This window comes from Cyclopterus lumpus, chromosome 17 (genome assembly GCF_009769545.1).
Source record: "Cyclopterus lumpus isolate fCycLum1 chromosome 17, fCycLum1.pri, whole genome shotgun sequence".
NCBI lineage: Eukaryota > Metazoa > Chordata > Actinopteri > Perciformes > Cyclopteridae > Cyclopterus > Cyclopterus lumpus.
The window spans coordinates 6,433,145-6,450,262 of record NC_046982.1 but is presented as its reverse complement, the minus strand read 5'-3'; the positions used below and the strand labels follow the sequence as shown (position 1 = coordinate 6,450,262).

Below are 17,118 nucleotides of genomic sequence, written 5' to 3'. Positions count from 1 at the left end.
GCAGCCAGTCTGGGAGGAAATTATTTTAATATGAGTGTTGTCTATTGTCCTCTGCCCATTCCTTATCTTGGGTGGTCTTTTTGCACAATGCAGGGTGCTGCTGTCAGTTTGTACCATGGCGCTCGACATCACAGAGGAAAACTCTCTCAGATGTTTGTATTGTATTGTATGTTGTTCTTAGATATTTAAGGGACTGGGTCTGCTTTGGAAATCAGTTTTCTTGCCTTTCTTGTTTGTGTCTTACCCAGATGTTGTTCCTCTCGTACATCAGGTGACATACAAGGAGAGAGAATTAGTCGATCAATTAGAGAATAACGTCTGCATTCTGAGGATTTCTCTTTGTCCCGTGTTAGTAAATTGAGTATTTTTAGGTTTTGCAAAAAAAAAGAAAAGATTTCATGATGCTATTTCAATATTTGTTTTTCCTTTATATTTAACTGGATAACTGACTATGTTATTGAGAAAATAATCATGAAGAAAATCATTGATAGTCACAGCCCTGCATATATAATGCTGTATATTTCCTCATACATTAATTTCCAAAGTGCATGGGGCTGTGATTCCTTATCTTCAATGAGGATATCAACTGAAAAGGGTTTACTAATTTCTCCACTGAGAATAAATTGTCAGAGCTGTAAGTATTAGGCTCTGCAACGATTTCCGTGTTTCTGTATTCAATATTCTGATAGCGTAATAATGTTCTTTATCATCCAGTGGTCATAACACAGAGTTATAGCTTATTTACAGCATGTGTGTGTGTGTGTGTGTGTGTGTGTGTGTGTGTGTGTGTGTGTGTTGTTGATGTGGCTCATGCCCTCTATTAGACTGGGCCACCATGTAACTGTGACCTGAGATCAATATGCAATCTAAGCACCCCTGGGGGCTGGACTGCCTCCGATATACAGTACAGCACGCTGTCAATACACAGTCTCAGCGGGACAAACCAAACACTTTATATAACTGCCCTCAGAGGCTGTATTGGGACAAAATGAGCACTTCTGCCATGTCTATATATGAGAATGACTGGGGGCTATTTCCATTGGCCGACAAACTGGAAACCTCAGTTGTCCTGTCATGACATGATGAGGTGTTTCCCCCGAACAGCCAATAACTGTGTCACAGAGAGCATATAACTTACATGTTGGTGTTAGCAGTGGAGGTGAGCCACTCCCCGGCCAGACCGATGATGTCCAGACCAGAAGACAACTGGTTGAAGAATCGAGGGTGACCTAAACATGAAAAATATATCTATCTTAATGGCTTTTCTATTAAAAGGGCTTCACTGCCTCGATGAGGGAATCGTGCTATATCTATATAAATATATGAAAAGAAAGCAGAAGGAAAGACAGACACTGAAATGTCGGCCTTGTCCTGAGTACGATAGCTTTGTGAAGACAATGCAGCCTAAAGCTGACCGCTATCTGGTTGTGAAAATAAATACAAGTTTAAACACCCCATAAAGAAACAGTTCTTCATTTCAATATTCACAGTTGTCGGAGCATGAAACCTCAGGGATCTGACATAGCACTTCTCAGTGTACATAATTACATTGGTAACAAGGCTATATGACAGCCATTTAGACTCTAAGGTGCTTGCGCGCAGCCCGTCAATAGGCCGGGAGCCTAAATGCAGTCATGGATATAAGCAGCTTGTTGGGGTGGTGCTGTGTGGCTCACACACACACACACACACACACACATATATATATATATATATATATATATATATAGTGATTCATATTGTGTTACTTGTAAAAATATAAAATGTGAAGAATAAATCTTATATCAGAGACATGGCTGCTTAGCAGCCGCCTCGCATTTCAGCACCGCGGACAGCTCCTCCAGTGGGCCTTCACAAGATTGAGCACAAAGAAAAAGAAGAAAAAAAACCACACCGAGTCTCTGAATGAGAAGTAGGGTTGAGTTGTAGGCACAGTAGACCTTGCGTGATATATAAAACCCAAGGGACAGTTTGAGCGTTGTCGTTTTTAACAGCTTGAAACAGCCTGTGTTAAGATCCCCTCAGGCGACACTCGCTTTAATAAGAAAGAAAAGGAGGATGTCAACTGAATTATCAGGGGGGCAATAAATAAGGAAGTCACCGTAATGGGCTGTACACTATCTGGCAAACAGCTCCTTCTCTAATGGTTTGTGTTGAATTCACTAATTTACACGAAAGGGACAAGATGGACACGTCTTCTTTTTTTTCTTCTTTTTTTCTTTTTTATATCATCATATTGCCATCAGAGAGGTAAATATCAGAAAAAGACTGTACAATGCTGACATTAGGTTATGCTTTGTATCATGACATCTATATATTGGTCTGCAGGTAAAAATATTACTGACAGCGATTTTAATTTATTTTCATCTCCATGCGTTCAGTGTCCTTTTGCTATTTTAAATAATGTTTGTCACCATATTAGTTATTTAACAGCATCCCCACCGCCCGGCTCATTTTCCTCAGGTATACAGCTCAACCTTGAAGATGTCCTGGCCTACCTGTCCGGACGCCATATTTGAGCGTGTCCCTGCAGTCCACCAGGATCTGCTCCAGGGATTCGGGCTGGTCGGACAGCTCCAAGTTGAAGCCCTCCATGCCCTCCAGGAGCTGGTGAGGGTGGTGGAAGTCCAGCACCTTGGTGGAGCGGTCGAAAGTCTTCTTGACGTAAGTGGTGAGGATGTCAACTATCTCCAGCAAAAACTGGATGGTGGGCTCCTCTCCATTTTTGGCTGGTAGGAGGTCTAAGAGGTGAGGAGAAAGGTGGCAGTCATAGCTTTTCGCTAAATTGGGATTTCCCTGGAGCCCCTTTATAGACCATTTGGACCATCAATTGAGTAGCCTAAAAATGTTAATGTATTTTTTATGTGGAAATATTGACAGGTACACAGTAAACATGTACTTTAACTGATATTTCCATTGTTTTTCATCTTTTTGTTAACATATACAAACAGACAACAAACCCACCCCACCCCTCCCACTGGTACACCCACCTGGTACACAACAGGAAAATAAATACATAAAAATAGATAAAAAGAGGTCACCTCATTTCGCCGAGCCAGACGTCTATATATACACATATCTATCCTGTACATCTGTACGTAGACACACCTGCATCACTCTACAGAGTAAAGCACGGTTCCACATATCTTCTTCGATGTCACCCCCTAGCTCACCTTCCCAGATTTTGCATTTCTTGAAAATGTTCTGTCGGTGACGTATGTCTGATAATAATTTTTCTTTGGTCGAATAAGGTATTATTTATAATAGGCTAACAGTAAGGCCTATAGTCAAATAAAATCATCAGTATGGCCTATAAAGTCATACATGCTTTAAGCTGAGAAGTGCATCGATTTTTTTTTGACCACGTCTCAACAGGGTGTAACCTTGCTGAAGACTCCTTATACAAAAAAATAAAAGCATTAGAATAATTGTCCTATATCTTACTTCTTTAATTCTCAATAGACAAACCTCAGCCTCCGGTTGTTTTTTTATTATTAATAAGCCTTCAGTCGTTTTTAAGAAAAAAATATAACTAAGAAAAACAAAGATGGGCCTGTGATTTGTTCTTCTTCTCTGCGAGGCCTTTCACAGCCCCTTTAATTCAAAGTAATGAGCCGACAAATAATGTGACCATCCAAGTAAAGCTCCGACAAAGCACGTACATGTTGTTTGTTTGTTTGTTTGTTTGTTTAGTGACGCAGCGCCGCCTACGGCTCTCACCTCTGGCGAACAGGTTGGAGAAGTCGGTCTCCGTGAGGCGGAAGCGCGCGTCCCTGTCGCTGTTGTCGCACGAGAGCAGGTTCTTCTGGCCCGAGAGCCTCCCTTTCTCCTCCAGGCTGTTGTTCTTCTGCAGGAACCCTAAGGTGTTACACGGCGAGGGGCACGAGTTATCACCAAACACCTCCATCCCAAACACGAGTCAAATTTTAAAAAAAGAAAGAAAAAAAAATCAAGTCACGAATAATGAATGTCCAAATATTTTGCGTTGTTTTTGTCTATCAATATGTACGTGGTAATGGCAGATTTAGGAAAATATCTGCGTTATTAATTAAGCTCCTAATGCCTGGATTATTTCATGAGAAATGCTTTTCTGGTGGATGCCAACCCTATCTTAGCCATATATGTACACACACACTGACCCACGCACACACACGTGCTGTTTGTGGGGTGGGTGCCGCCCACCCTGTGACATCACAACCACACCCCAGGGAGGAAGCACCCAAGAGCATCCAGACTGATCGGCTCAGTGGACACGCCCGCGGCGATGACCCACACAGCCAATAAACGCACACTGAGGGTTAATGACGGATGCACAGACCCAATAGCAAGGCCTGTATGTTTTGAACTCTATGATTGATGGTTAAATGGTCTCGTTACGTCTGCAGGATAATGTGGTCACGCGTGGGTTATAGTCGTGAAGTCCCACCAGCTTGTGCAAGCTTAAAATACTGCCTCTTGTATTTTTCAATGGGAACTCCATAATGCGTATGAGTATATGACCTATTTGAAATCAATATGTAACCATATCCGGCCTATATAAATATTACCATTCCATTTATAATCCAGTCAATTAAACATTTAATGTAGACCAAGAAATGGCGTATTCGATTATTTGGTCTAAATGGATTTTTGCCACAACGGGCCGATAAAGCATGTTTGAATTTATCATATTTTCAAGACATTAATTTCCCGTTTGCACAGCTGCGAGAAAACCCATGTCCAAACAGAGTCACCGAAAGAAACAGATTCCTTCAAAGGGTGACTGCAACATCACGTCCGTTCTGCGGGCCCACAGAAGCGATCAAAGACATTCTTATCTGAATGGGAAATGGAAGGGAAAAAACCCTCTATTCAGGTTATTCTGGGCTTTATAACATTTATCTCGAAGGCCTGTCTCGGTGATTTTTCTCTTGGCGGTGAAATGGAAAAGACATGGGGGGCTCGGAGGGGGTGTGATCCGGGGCTCTCATCATCAGACCTACAGGCTAATGTCCACTGACCTTTGGAAGATGGAAACACACTGTGACAGTCGTGGATGGTCCTGCTCTATATAACCGCCTTTATAATGGCCTATTGCAGGCCTCTAAACGGCTTTATTTATACACAAAAAAAAAAAGAACAACAGCTACTCCGTGATCACATTTTAAAGGGAATCGGTACATCACATTCAGAATATTATGGAGACATATTGCCAATGAATCTGGCCCTTCCAAAATTGCATTATTCTAAGACGTCCAAATATGACTAAGATGAAAGTCCCCCCCTCCCACACCCCCCCGAAAAAATTAACTTACCACAGATCTTCATCCCCAGTTTCCGTGTGCATCCGTGCATCCACGCATATTCGTTGGCTAAAACAGAATGAACGTTTGAGTTTCTGGTGCTGCAGGCCGCGGAGACAACGTGGATGGCGGCGGACGATGCACATAAAGCTGGTGCAGCACAGTGAGCACAGTGCAGGCGAGATGCGGACGGCTCTTGGCCGGGTGTGTGACTCTGAACTCCCATGGCTTGTTTTCATATTTTTCGTTTATGGCATTCAACTATATTTGGCTATAGTGTTGTCTCTATACGTGCAGTCTTTGTTTGACTGAGACGTTGTCCATCTTTATATATATATATATATTTACCAAAACCACTGATCACAAAAGGATGAGTCTTATATTTCCGATTGAGTTCAATCAATGGACACCGGCAGTGGCCGGCTCACACACCCAGCCAAGGGGCGGAGTGGAATTAACGCCCGTGAAATGAGCTCACGGAGGAGGGCAGGAATTAATTGAGTGAAACACAGTATGTGACTGGAGCGAGCTGGAGATGTCTGTGGCTGGAAAGTATATAGCCGGCATATTGCAGAAACTTATAAGCAGGCTCTGCAGGGCGTCTCGTGCATGTACATGTCGAGCACTCACAGCTACACACAAACCCGAGAGCGGACATGCGTGAGCAGAGATGGAGCAGAAGCCCGAGGGAATAAAAATGCAGAGCGCGAGGCGGCGAGTGCACCTGATGGAAAACTTTCACAACAAAAACAAGTATTTAAATTGACTGAAGCAATTGAGAGAAACCAGAGAACAGCTCGAGGTGCGGAGGCCAAGGCATACACACACGCACACGCACACGCAGGCAGGCGCGCGCGCGCACACACGCACACACACGCACAAACACAACAAGCCGCCAGGCGTGAGATGAAGCGTGGAGGAGAGATAATGGCAACATCCAGCAGCAGTAGATACGAGCAAAATCAGACAAAACAAACATCTTCTTTTTTTAATGGCCCTTTTTCTGGGCGCAATTTCACATTCGAAATAAGTCCGAGGTGTTTGCAGACGTGTTCATCGACGCCCAAGGGCCACACGTGAAAGATGCATAAAAGACTTTCGATGAAGAGAGAACATATGAGAATAATTGAACACCGGCGCCGAGGAAATGGAGCTTATTCCCTTTTGCATTTGTCCGAAGACAAAAACATGAAATGATTTCCCCTCGTTGCACTGAAGCTGTTCGAGTGCACTATTATGGAGACAATGTTGTGCATGCGGCTTTAAAATGCTTAATTAACCTAAAGGTTAATGTGTCGCCTACATCAATATGTTCAGCCACTTTTTAAAAAACGAACATAAAAATACGTCTGCAAGAGCAACTAATATATACAGCCGATAGCCTCGAGGGCCTACGTCATCCTGCCTGGGAAACGAGATAAGATGAATCACGACAGAAATAAATTATCATTAACATATATATATATATATATATATATATATATATATATATATTTAAATATGTATATATAAAACATATATATATATATGTTATATATATATATATATATATATATATTGTATATATATATATATATATATATATATATATATATATGTGTGTTTGTCCTTCGAATACATAAAAAAAAGCAAGACATGTTGAAAACAGATATATTCGATCGGAAAAAGCATTTTTATTCCAAAATGTTATCATGAAAATGCTCTTGGATCAGTGTAAATACCAATGCTTTAATGGAGCATTATTTCTGAGGTCTACTGCTCGGTGCGCACCGCCGATCCGCCAGACAGCGACCGGCAGCTGTGATGGCTCTGTTTTTAACCGGAATGATTAACGACGGAGCCCAGGCAGCAAATGGCCCGGGCGAGACTCGCTTTTATCAGACAGAGAAGGAGGGGAGAGAGAGAGAGAGAGAGAGAGAGGGAGGGGGGGGGGGGGGGGGGGCAGACAGAGAGGTGCGCGTGTGGGATGGGGGGGAGTACTGGGTTTAAGCCTTCGTGTTGGCATTGCACTACGCGTCTTTGAGCAAGGCACCGAATTCCCTGTCAGCTCCATTGGGCTGTTTCTGTAAGCACAACCTTTACGCGCCGGAGACGGACAGCCTTAACGAGAATGTACACTCGGGGATCGATGCGCGGATCACAGAGTGTTATCAACAAAGAGAGAGAGAGAGAGAGAGAGAGAGAGAGAGAGAGAGAGAGAGAGAGAGAGGAGTGTGGGGACGTACTTGTGGATGGAGGTCTTAAATTGGCGGAGTTGGGGTCCTGGTCCCCGCCAGAGGCTCTCGGTTCAGACGCGGCCATCAGTCCTCTGTTATCTGATCTCCAGTTGGGAAGTAATTCAGCTGCAAATAAAAACGGTCCAGTTAGGAGATAGCCAGGTCAGTTTATGCAAATCACACCAACACAAATAATAATATCTCTCTCTATATATATATATGTATATTGATTAACTGCAATCCTTGTAATTGATAGAACACGATTTGATCTGAAAATATCCACTGCGCGTCGCCAGGAACGATTTGTTCCCGAAGGAGAAGTGATTGGGCGCAATTTGGAGAGACTTGCACATCGACGCACAAGCAATGCGCGCATCAGGATAACCAGTCTTGGTGATAACATAATGCCTATGGGTACATTCATTTCGGAGATATTGTTCAATGTGTCATACATTCAATTGGTCATTAAATACTCTCAGGGCTACTGACGTTAATGGCCAATATTAAAGATAACATTCAAAAGTTGTCCGGGAGATCAGATACATTGTTGTCCTTTGTTTCTGTTCGTTCTAATAGCTCGTTGGCCTTTTTTCCATATCGATGTTTTGATCAGAGCAGCACCAGACTGTGTCTGTGATCATCACTAAGGAATAAAAACAAGAATATATATATAATTTTAAAAAACAGATGCATTCAGCCTGCCATAGTCAAGATGACATCTGAGGAAAAACTAAAAGAACAGATGACAGATTGATTTATTAAGCAAATATTGATAAGATGCAACTGCATTTACCAATTGACTCAGCAATCGACATTTCAATTAAGTTGCGCTTTGAACAAGCACATCCCGACCACCATCACTCACTGTCATCGTGGCATGAGAGACAGACTGGACTACTAATGGATCCCTTCTGTCACTCATCTGGGGCTCATTTCTTTCACACGACATGGCGAATTATAACAGATTTGTATATTGCCCCCCGAAAAATAAAAAAATAAATAACTCGTTACAATCACCTGTGTGTCCCTGAAAAATAAAATGAAGCAGATCAACACATCAAGGCGCGCCAGGCATGATATGAAATGAAAGGAGGAGGCATCTTACCAGCTCACGGGCGCACAGGTTGCCGAGTCCAGAGAAACTACAACTAGATGTTACAATTAGCACCCAAAGGCACGACACGCAACAGTCCACAGTGATGGCGGAGTACCAACAGAGCGCACTAATACAATCCCATCCAGCGGCGCGCAAGTGACCCTTTTCTCCCTGAAGAATATCTTTTATTCGTTATTTATATCTCCGGCTGCCCATTGGTCTCTTCACGCAAGCGTGAGTCACAGCCTTGCCTCCCTCTGACGACTAATGAAGCTTCCCTGAGTGCTGCTGACAGACACACTTTAAGGAGCCGAAAAGGAAGAAACACCAGTGACGTATGCCTCCCCGCTGCGCGTCTCCAGGTGTGGGTGTCACAGGATGACGTGGATGTGAAACATTTTTTTTGGGGGGGGGGGGGGGGGGGGGGGGGGGGGGGTTGAGTGGCGTAGCAGTTGACCTTGGGATGACAAGCAGGTGGTCTTAGGAACAGCAGTTCAGAATTTATACAACTCTGCTTCAATGGCATATGCGACTGTAATATTCCCCTTCATGAGATGACAACACTGCATGCATCATAATGTTTGACCTGCACTTTTATTTTTTTAATAACCATGACATGGACAATAACACCGAGGCATCAACGTGAATCCAGCCCGGAGGGCGTTGACTCATAGTCCTCCTCCTGCCTGCGTCCTGGTCCAGCGGATTGCCAGAGAGCGGCCATTATGTTCATTCAGGCATTGCAAATGACACAGCCTTCATCACATGGAGCTCATACTTTCCTCTTTTGACAAGTGCCATCATGTGATAATAATTCTGAATATACTGGCTGATAGCATTCCACAAGGATGGATTAACTGTGTGTGTGTGTGTGGGGGGGGGGGGGGGGGGGGATCCTATGTGTGCACAATTCACTGTTCATATCTACATGTAATCACACTTGTATATTTGTTCATTTAAAAGTGTCAAGATTTCCACATCTCACTTCATCCTGATGGGTTGAAGCTGTGTTTTATACAATTTATACTCATACTGTAATAATCTGAAGAGTTCCTTGACCCAACAAAGGTACAGCGCCAACAGAACCAGCTTGAACTTGTGTCGCCTCATTTGTGACCACCTGTTCTCTGAACGTTACTCTGCCACTCCGTCACATAAGTCAAGCTTTCCTTCCAAATAGTGCCAATTCGAAGCAAATTTCTAGAAAATATGCGAAAGAAAATGCAAATGAATGTGCATTTCCCTCCTTTGGGCAAATATTAGGCGTTGGTTCTTTGAGATAAACGGCTGGTGGGGCTGACTCTCCTGCATGAGCAGAGCATTTAAAAAAGAAGATGAGCAACAAGAGGGCGGAATTTAAAGGGCAACGTGACCTTAATTGGTGGAAAAACCGGAATGAAATGTATTTCATGTATCAAGAGAAACATTTGTCTCCTAATCGCTGTCGCACTTTGGGCCAGACTGAAATAACTCAACCATTGATCACTATTGAAATTCGGATTCAAATATCCATGGTGAAATGTGGTGACCCCCTGAACTTTAGCTCCATCATCATGTGCCCGTTTCAGTGTGTCCACCAAAAGGTTTGACCAAACACCTGACAAACACCTGACAAACCAGCAATATTCCCCTTTGTTTCCAAGGGCGTATTAGCAAACACGAGCATGCTAACACGCTAACCAAAGATGATAGTAAACAGTACATCTGGTGAGCATCAACATGTTAGAACAATTGGGTCCTGAAATCAGCTTTTAGCACAAAGATAATGCAGCCTCAGAGACACAAGTAATATTTTAGTTTTTATTGTAAACTACTGGATACTTAAAATCCTAGACTGAAAGTCTGAGAAGGAAGAACTGCTCTCAGACTAAGGTCCACACAGAGGTCATAACTTGTGATTATTGGGCAGAAATGATGTCATTTTAAGGCCTCACATGACCAAAAAACGGGTTCTAGCTGTTTCTGAGACAGTGCTCGGTGTGATAGCTGGTGACAAACACGTAAAGGTAATGTTAAAAATGTTGGATTGGTAGTTGATCATTTATCCTTTTGTCGGGTCCTGCCTGTTTAATAGTGAAAGCCATGAAAGCACATACACACTGCAGCTTTGGTTATTTCACATGAGAGATTTCTGTATTTTTTTAGGGAGAGGAAAAATGTTTTTATACAATTATACAATTTACAATTTGTCACAACATCTTCAAAATGCACTAAGACCAACGTAGTAGCTACGTGGGTTAAAATATCTACATTTTCAGCAGAGATATCCGGTCACCGTGTCTGTCGTTGCCTCTGTTATTTTCAGGGGGAAATGTGACAAGCAGAACACGGCTTGTGTCTGTTTACTTGCTTTTATTCATCATTATCTTCATCATCTAAGGGTGAGGAGGAGGAGCAAGATGAAGAGGAGCGGCTTGAGCTCTGAGATGACTCCTCATCGCTCCCAGAGTCCTCATCGTCTTCTTCTTCTTCTTTTTCCTCAGTGCTCTGCTCTGTCTCTTGCTCTAATGGAAAAGGCATGATACAAACTCATGACGTCTTTTGGAATATGCAGAGTAAGTGTTTGCGTTGGTGTAAAACCGAGAGGCTCTCACCCTCCAACAGCTTCCTCTGGATCAGCGGGAGAAACTCAGAGGCCTCAGGATTGTCTGGTTCATAGATGAGAACTGGAACGAGGAGAGGAGAGGTGGCATTGGCTGATGTATCGACTGACAGACATACAGTTGATGGATGCGGGACACTTACTCATCTGACACAGTATGCTGGCCAGCTGGTAGTCTCTGTCCACCGCAGCTCCGAGGAACTGAAACCACACATTTTCACTGGAGTTTCACTGTTCTCCCAGCTAAGTATGTCCAGGTGTAACAAAATATACATATTTGACTAAAATCAGGGATTACATTGATTCCTGGCGTCGGAAATAAAACAAAAAATAGTTGCTGCAGTTTAGTCAATGCTCTCCGCATAGCATGAAGTGTGCAGTCATTGATTGTGATCAGTTACCTCCATTATCAGCTCCACTGGTGCCGTGATGTCTTCATCCTCAACATCCTCTTCCTCGGTCGGTTCTCTCTCTGTTCCCTGTGTCAGGAGAGGCATAGCTGGTGGAGGAGAATGTGTTGGTCCTCTTGACAACCATTAACACAGTCGGCAGTTTCTTTCTCGCTACTTTTATTTTACTTTGCATTTAGTTCTAACAACCTACCTGTCAGTTTTGAGTCTGGGGGCGCAACGTTTCTCCAGTCTTTCATTTTCGGCTCGTCATCGGGCAGTGCAGCCGACTGTGTGTGTTCTCCAAACCTGAAAGCACATTTAGGATTTAAAACTGCGCCTTGGCAATATTTCATTTGTCTGATCACCCACGCTGTGAATTCAGGGTGTACCTTGGTGTTGTCTTGATGGATTCCTTTGGTAAGAACTCTGCAGGGGAACCACAGACACACAAGACATTTAATTCAGCCAGGAAACCCTTGAATGGAAATGATATATTCTTTTGGGGCACCATAGAATAGATGTTATCATTATCATGTGTGAACAGAACAAGCTAAACATGTTTGTTGACATGATGTTGGAAACAAAACATGAAAACTTCTTTGACAATCTGGAGGAATGATCTGGAGAAAATGACACAGATAGATAGAAACCCCATAGCATGTCTTTTAGTTTTGTGTTGTGACACATTCATCCATATGCTTGTGGAGAGTGATCAACAGCCATTGCAATGATAAAGAGCCACTGGCATTTTTCATTGAAGATGAAGCAAGAGTTGCCCTCCTTAAAGCTACTAAATAAGAGTTAGGGAGGATTTATATTGCCATCTCATCATGGCGACAGCTGAGCTGGTGTCTTGCAGCTGACAGCGCTAACAGCTCTATCAGAGCAACCAGAACGGCAAAGGTAATGACTTAATAATAATACTGATGAACTAATACTGATGACATGAGTTTCACCACCACATACTGTCTCTATCCGGCACATCCCCACTTGGAAACCCAGACTTTTTAGTCTCCTGGCAAGAAACCTTGGAGGAAAAAAAAAATACAAATTACAGTTGTGACACAAAACGTGTTTATGTCAATTCAGTCTTGGTGTCGTCTGTCCCAGAATACATGCCTTTACATAACGAAGCAGCTGGGATGGAAGACTCCAGCTGGTTGCAAAAAGTAAATGAACAAATAAAAACACTGAATGAAAATTATGTGAAATATATATTTGCTGAGATGGGACTTTTCTTACAGAGGTTTATCAGTGATTTTGTTTTTCCCCATGATGTCTATAACACAATGAAAATGGATGCCTGTCATGAAATGCTGGTGAGCAGCATAACAACAAGGTGGATCTCTTTCACGGCAGCCTTAAAAAGGAAATGAGTCAGGATGTGGTATTTATAGACTAATGTGAAGTCTGGATTACCAAGACTTACCGTTGGGTTTGTACGTCTCAAAACGAGCACAGGGAACTTACTGCCAGCTACGTCCAGGTAGAGTGATCAAGACTATATTAATATTCACAGTAGCAATGCTTAATGTATGACCTATGTAAACAACACTACATTTCAACAATGTAATTCATAATACGTGTTAGCCTTTGTAAATTGAAAACTAGAGTGCAATAAAACTGAACGCGATTGACTTTCTTCTTCAGTGTTTACATGTTTCTGTGGACTCAAACACTCTAATGTGAAATCACGTGACCTTCTTATTGTTTGTCAATTAATTAGCATGGATTTAAGTTTAATATGTGACACTGTGGCCTACGGTGTGTGTGTGTGTGTGTGTGTGTGTGTGTGTGCGTGCACTTTATTTCACTAATAAAGCTCCTCAAACAACATACGTGATACTGAAATAAATGAATAACGTCACGTCTCCACTTACCATGCTAGTTAGCACCGAACTAACTAGCATGGTAGTTATAACTAAATTAGCAGGTTAGTTAACTAGTGGCCTCGTTTGCTCACCTGCTCATGGATGAAGATGATCGACGGCAACTGAAGACACTACTGTTACTTTCCTGTCGTTGTAAAATACGGTGGAATACGGTTGTCTTTATGGTTAACTCGCTAAAGTGCCGTCAGTGGTTGCAACACAATAGTATACAGCGTTACCATAGTAACGGAGCTACTCCGACTCGATGTTGCCTTCAAGTGCTGGCGGAGATTTTGTAATTCAAATATATATACACATCATTTTGTGCCGTGAAAAAAGAAAAAAAAAACTAGGTACGTCATCACGGCGTTTTATTCAATTAAAATAGGTAATTAATGCAATTCCTGGACATTGTATGGGTTGTTAATTAGCCCATTATATAACGTTACTGGTGTTATACAAGTTTTGTCTACTATGCATAATATGGCTGTTTATATCCCACCATTAGTTTGCAGTGGTGAAAAGTTGTTTCGGCTGCTTTGTGAAAGAAAAAGGAAAATGCATTGGAATCCACAAAAAGTCCCGTTCACACTATTCAAGCTCAGAAGTTAAGACACTTTCTGCTCTCCCTCGCCCCCTCGCACACATAGCCTGTAGCTGTTTCCGTCCACCCTCCATGTCAGCCATATTTCATCCAATAAGTGGCTGTAACTGCTACATTAGCTGCGCATGCATCGAAAGAGCTGCCCTCTGTCTTGAATCTGTGTGTGTGTCTGTGTGTGTCTGTGTGTGTGTGTGTGTGTGTGTGTGTGTGTGTGTGTGTGTGTGTGTGTGTGTGAGAGAGAGACTGTGATGATTGAGGTAGTGTGTGTGTGGTTAATAGGTCCAGGTCTCGTCAGCACTTGGCTCTATTGTTTCACGGTTGTCTAATAATCTCAGGAAGATTTAAACTATCAGACTGACAGGCTGAAAACTCAGACTACTTCCCACAGAGACTACATTAGCACAAGACTGACAGGCTTGTTCATTTTGGAGTTTTGAAGCACAGTTTACAGAAAGTTGAGGTTTGTTTGGACTGCTAAATGTGCATGCCTTCCTCTCCCCTTCCTACGCCCTGTCACACATCAATTAGGCAGTGCAGTGAAGTTGCTCGGACTGAGCTCTCGCCGGGGATCCCTGATCCGTGTCCGTCTATAAGTGCATTTATGGGGTGTGTACATGTGCCTGCTTTTGTGTAGACTGTATGTGTTTTCACGAGAGTAAAAAGTGGTCTTATATTGAGATTGACTCGTCACTGAGGGAGCGGAAGAAACCCAGAAAAGAAATAGAAAAGATCACATCCACTAGTCAAAGGTCGTGGAGCTCTTTATTTTTTAGATTACATACAATATTAACAAGTAAGCACAACTATTGGGGAGAATAAGTCTCAGGAGGGCACACAGTGCTGGAGGTTATTGACCCCAATTTAAACAGGTCGGACACACATATACAGGACTCCTTTCAGGCGTGAGAGCAGAAAGGATCACTTTCTGTGTAGGAAGAGAACCAGATCTCTTTTCCATTTAACACATACACAGAGAGGCATGGTTCATTTGAACCCTCTCAACCTTACTGAGCCTCAGCTCATGCTGTGCAGTTTCAACCCACAGAGCTTAATGGTATGTTCTCATGGAAATTCCAGTGACACGTTACGTCAGGCTGAATTTGGAGGAAACATGTAAAAGTCTATAAATATTATGAATACTTCAGAATCTAAAATATGGAGTCTTGGATTTGCCTATTTCAATCAGTGTAAACGTCATGTAGCTTCAATGAAAAGTTGGAACCCTGTGGAAAGGGATGACTTTCAACCTGAAATCTACTGAAGAGGGAAAAGGAAGGAAGTTGTGTTATTAAAGCCCTCAGTTTTCAATATTTTCTTTGTCTCTATAACATTCAATATTCTTGACTAAGTATACAACAGTTTTTGGGAGGAAAGTTGGTATTTATTAAGAGTTTAACAGTCAAAGACAGGACTGTGTCAGTGTGGTTCGATCAGATCTGATTGACTGAGCAATTACATGAGCAAATTAACCAAATAACAAATGTGATCATATCTTGATTAAAAATGTTGCTAAACTTTGGTTGGTGCAATGGAAAGATTAACACAGCTTTTAAGAGCCTGTCTAGGGTTCATCAATACCCCAAAATAAATGTATTGAATAAATTAGCTCATTTAAATTTCTGCCTTCATCTGAGTTTCCAGACTCACGTAAGATCTGACTTTACAGCAAGTTAGCTATGATGTCATATGCCAAACACCGATTGGTGGAACATGAGCCACAAAAGCCCCCCCCCCCCCCCCCCCCCCCCCCCCCCCCCCCCCTCGACTCCTGCTTCCCAAAAACAGACAGATGGAGAGAACCACCAAATACACACACACACACACACACACACACACACAGCTCCAGCAACCCATCAGGCACACCTGCCATGCACGGTTGATGGAAAATATATTCCACACAGACGACATAACAGAATAATTTCATACTTCACTGGTCCTCTACACATTCTCTTTGTGTGCATTTATGAGTGTGTGTGTGTGTGTGTGCGTGTGTGTGTGTGAGTGAGCACCCGAATGCACATCTATGAGTGCGCTATGTACTGTATGTTCCTTGAGAGACTCTCACACATTTCCATATGATGGGCCCAGAGGCTGCAAAAGAGAACCCAGAGGAGAACGGGGACAGGAGGACTCATCGCAGTCCTGCAGGACATCAATGTGAGTCGTGTATTTCCATGATGGAACGCCACTGAACACACTGTTCCCATCATTAACAGGGATCGGTGTTAACAAAAACGAAGCAACGTCACGCTGTCATAAGGACCTCATGTATAATAAGTGTGTGTGTGCATGTGGCGCGTTGGTGCTCGTGTTGCTGTGTCCTCGGGCCCACGTGTTTATGAAGCATCTGTGCAGGTCTATCAGGGTGGTGTGGTGTGTGTGGCGATCCATCCTCACGCCTCGCAGCCTCTGGCAGGCTGAGGGCTAATAATAAATGCAAATTGCAATCAGAGGAACAGATCGGAGCTGGTGAGGATAATTGCTCTATTATGGCTTTGTGTGTGTGTGTGTGTGTGTGTGTGTGTGTGTGTGTATCTTGTGTAACAGACAGAGAGAGAGGGGGTGGGGGGGGGGGGGGGGGGGGGTACCAATGCCAGGTGCTGACGTCACAAACAGACTGCATAACGAGACAAGAGAGGTGTTGCAAGTATCGACTTATTTATCGGACAAAATTCCACTTTTCCAGTACGAGGGCCAAGTAAGGCTAATTAGAGTGTGTGTGATGTAACGGCGGGCCACAGATCAAAAGAAAGAAAGACATCTACATCACGAGCTGCTCCTGAATGCCACTGTTTGAAATCGGTGTTTGAAGCACGACAACTGTGTGAATATCGTGTGAATCAGTTCAGTGTCATTTACAGATGAGGCCAACGTGTCTGGCCACTGGGACATGCCTTCATTTCTCCATTTAATTTCAGTTATTAGGATCCTCATTAGCTTCATCAAAACAGAAGCTGGGTTGTTCCTCCTGGGGTGAACACACGCACGCATGCACACACACACACACGCAGACACACGCACCCACACACACACAGACACACACAGACATACACAC

At 43.0% G+C, this 17,118-nt stretch overlaps 2 protein-coding genes across 2 annotated transcripts in view; both read right to left on the bottom strand.

Annotated features, from left to right (window-relative positions):
- Positions 1 to 8,873, bottom strand: part of LOC117746785 (glutamate decarboxylase 1-like) — a 16,130-nt gene extending 7,257 nt beyond the window's left edge. Inside the window, exons 1-6 of the mRNA XM_034556090.1 lie at positions 8,604 to 8,873; positions 7,508 to 7,624; positions 5,295 to 5,351; positions 3,721 to 3,858; positions 2,499 to 2,741; positions 1,139 to 1,229 (exon numbers count right to left, since the gene is read on the bottom strand). Coding sequence (XP_034411981.1) covers positions 1,139 to 1,229; positions 2,499 to 2,741; positions 3,721 to 3,858; positions 5,295 to 5,351; positions 7,508 to 7,583 — 605 coding nt within the window. The 5' untranslated portion in view covers positions 7,584 to 7,624; positions 8,604 to 8,873. The remainder of the gene's footprint in view (positions 1 to 1,138; positions 1,230 to 2,498; positions 2,742 to 3,720; positions 3,859 to 5,294; positions 5,352 to 7,507; positions 7,625 to 8,603) is intronic.
- Positions 8,874 to 10,581: 1,708 nt separating this feature from the next.
- Positions 10,582 to 13,704, bottom strand: erich2 (glutamate-rich 2). The gene is made up of 8 exons (XM_034556129.1): positions 13,552 to 13,704; positions 12,555 to 12,615; positions 11,978 to 12,014; positions 11,800 to 11,894; positions 11,598 to 11,695; positions 11,340 to 11,397; positions 11,189 to 11,260; positions 10,582 to 11,098 (listed from the first exon to the last, which is right to left on the bottom strand). The coding sequence occupies exons 4-8, from the start codon at positions 11,843 to 11,845 to the stop codon at positions 10,947 to 10,949; spliced, it is 426 nt and encodes a 141-aa protein (XP_034412020.1). The 5' UTR covers positions 11,846 to 11,894; positions 11,978 to 12,014; positions 12,555 to 12,615; positions 13,552 to 13,704; the 3' UTR covers positions 10,582 to 10,946.
- Positions 13,705 to 17,118: the final 3,414 nt, after the last annotated feature.

Coding starts and splice junctions, on each gene's coding strand:
- erich2 (XM_034556129.1), bottom strand. CDS start 11,845: ATGAAAGACTGGAGAAACGTTGCGCCCCCAGACTCAAAACTGACAG. Junction 11,696..11,799: donor CCCAGACTCAAAACTGACAG/GTAGGTTGTTAG, acceptor CTCCTCCACCAG/CTATGCCTCTCCTGACACAG. Junction 11,261..11,339: donor CAGCATACTGTGTCAGATGA/GTAAGTGTCCCG, acceptor TCCTCGTTCCAG/TTCTCATCTATGAACCAGAC.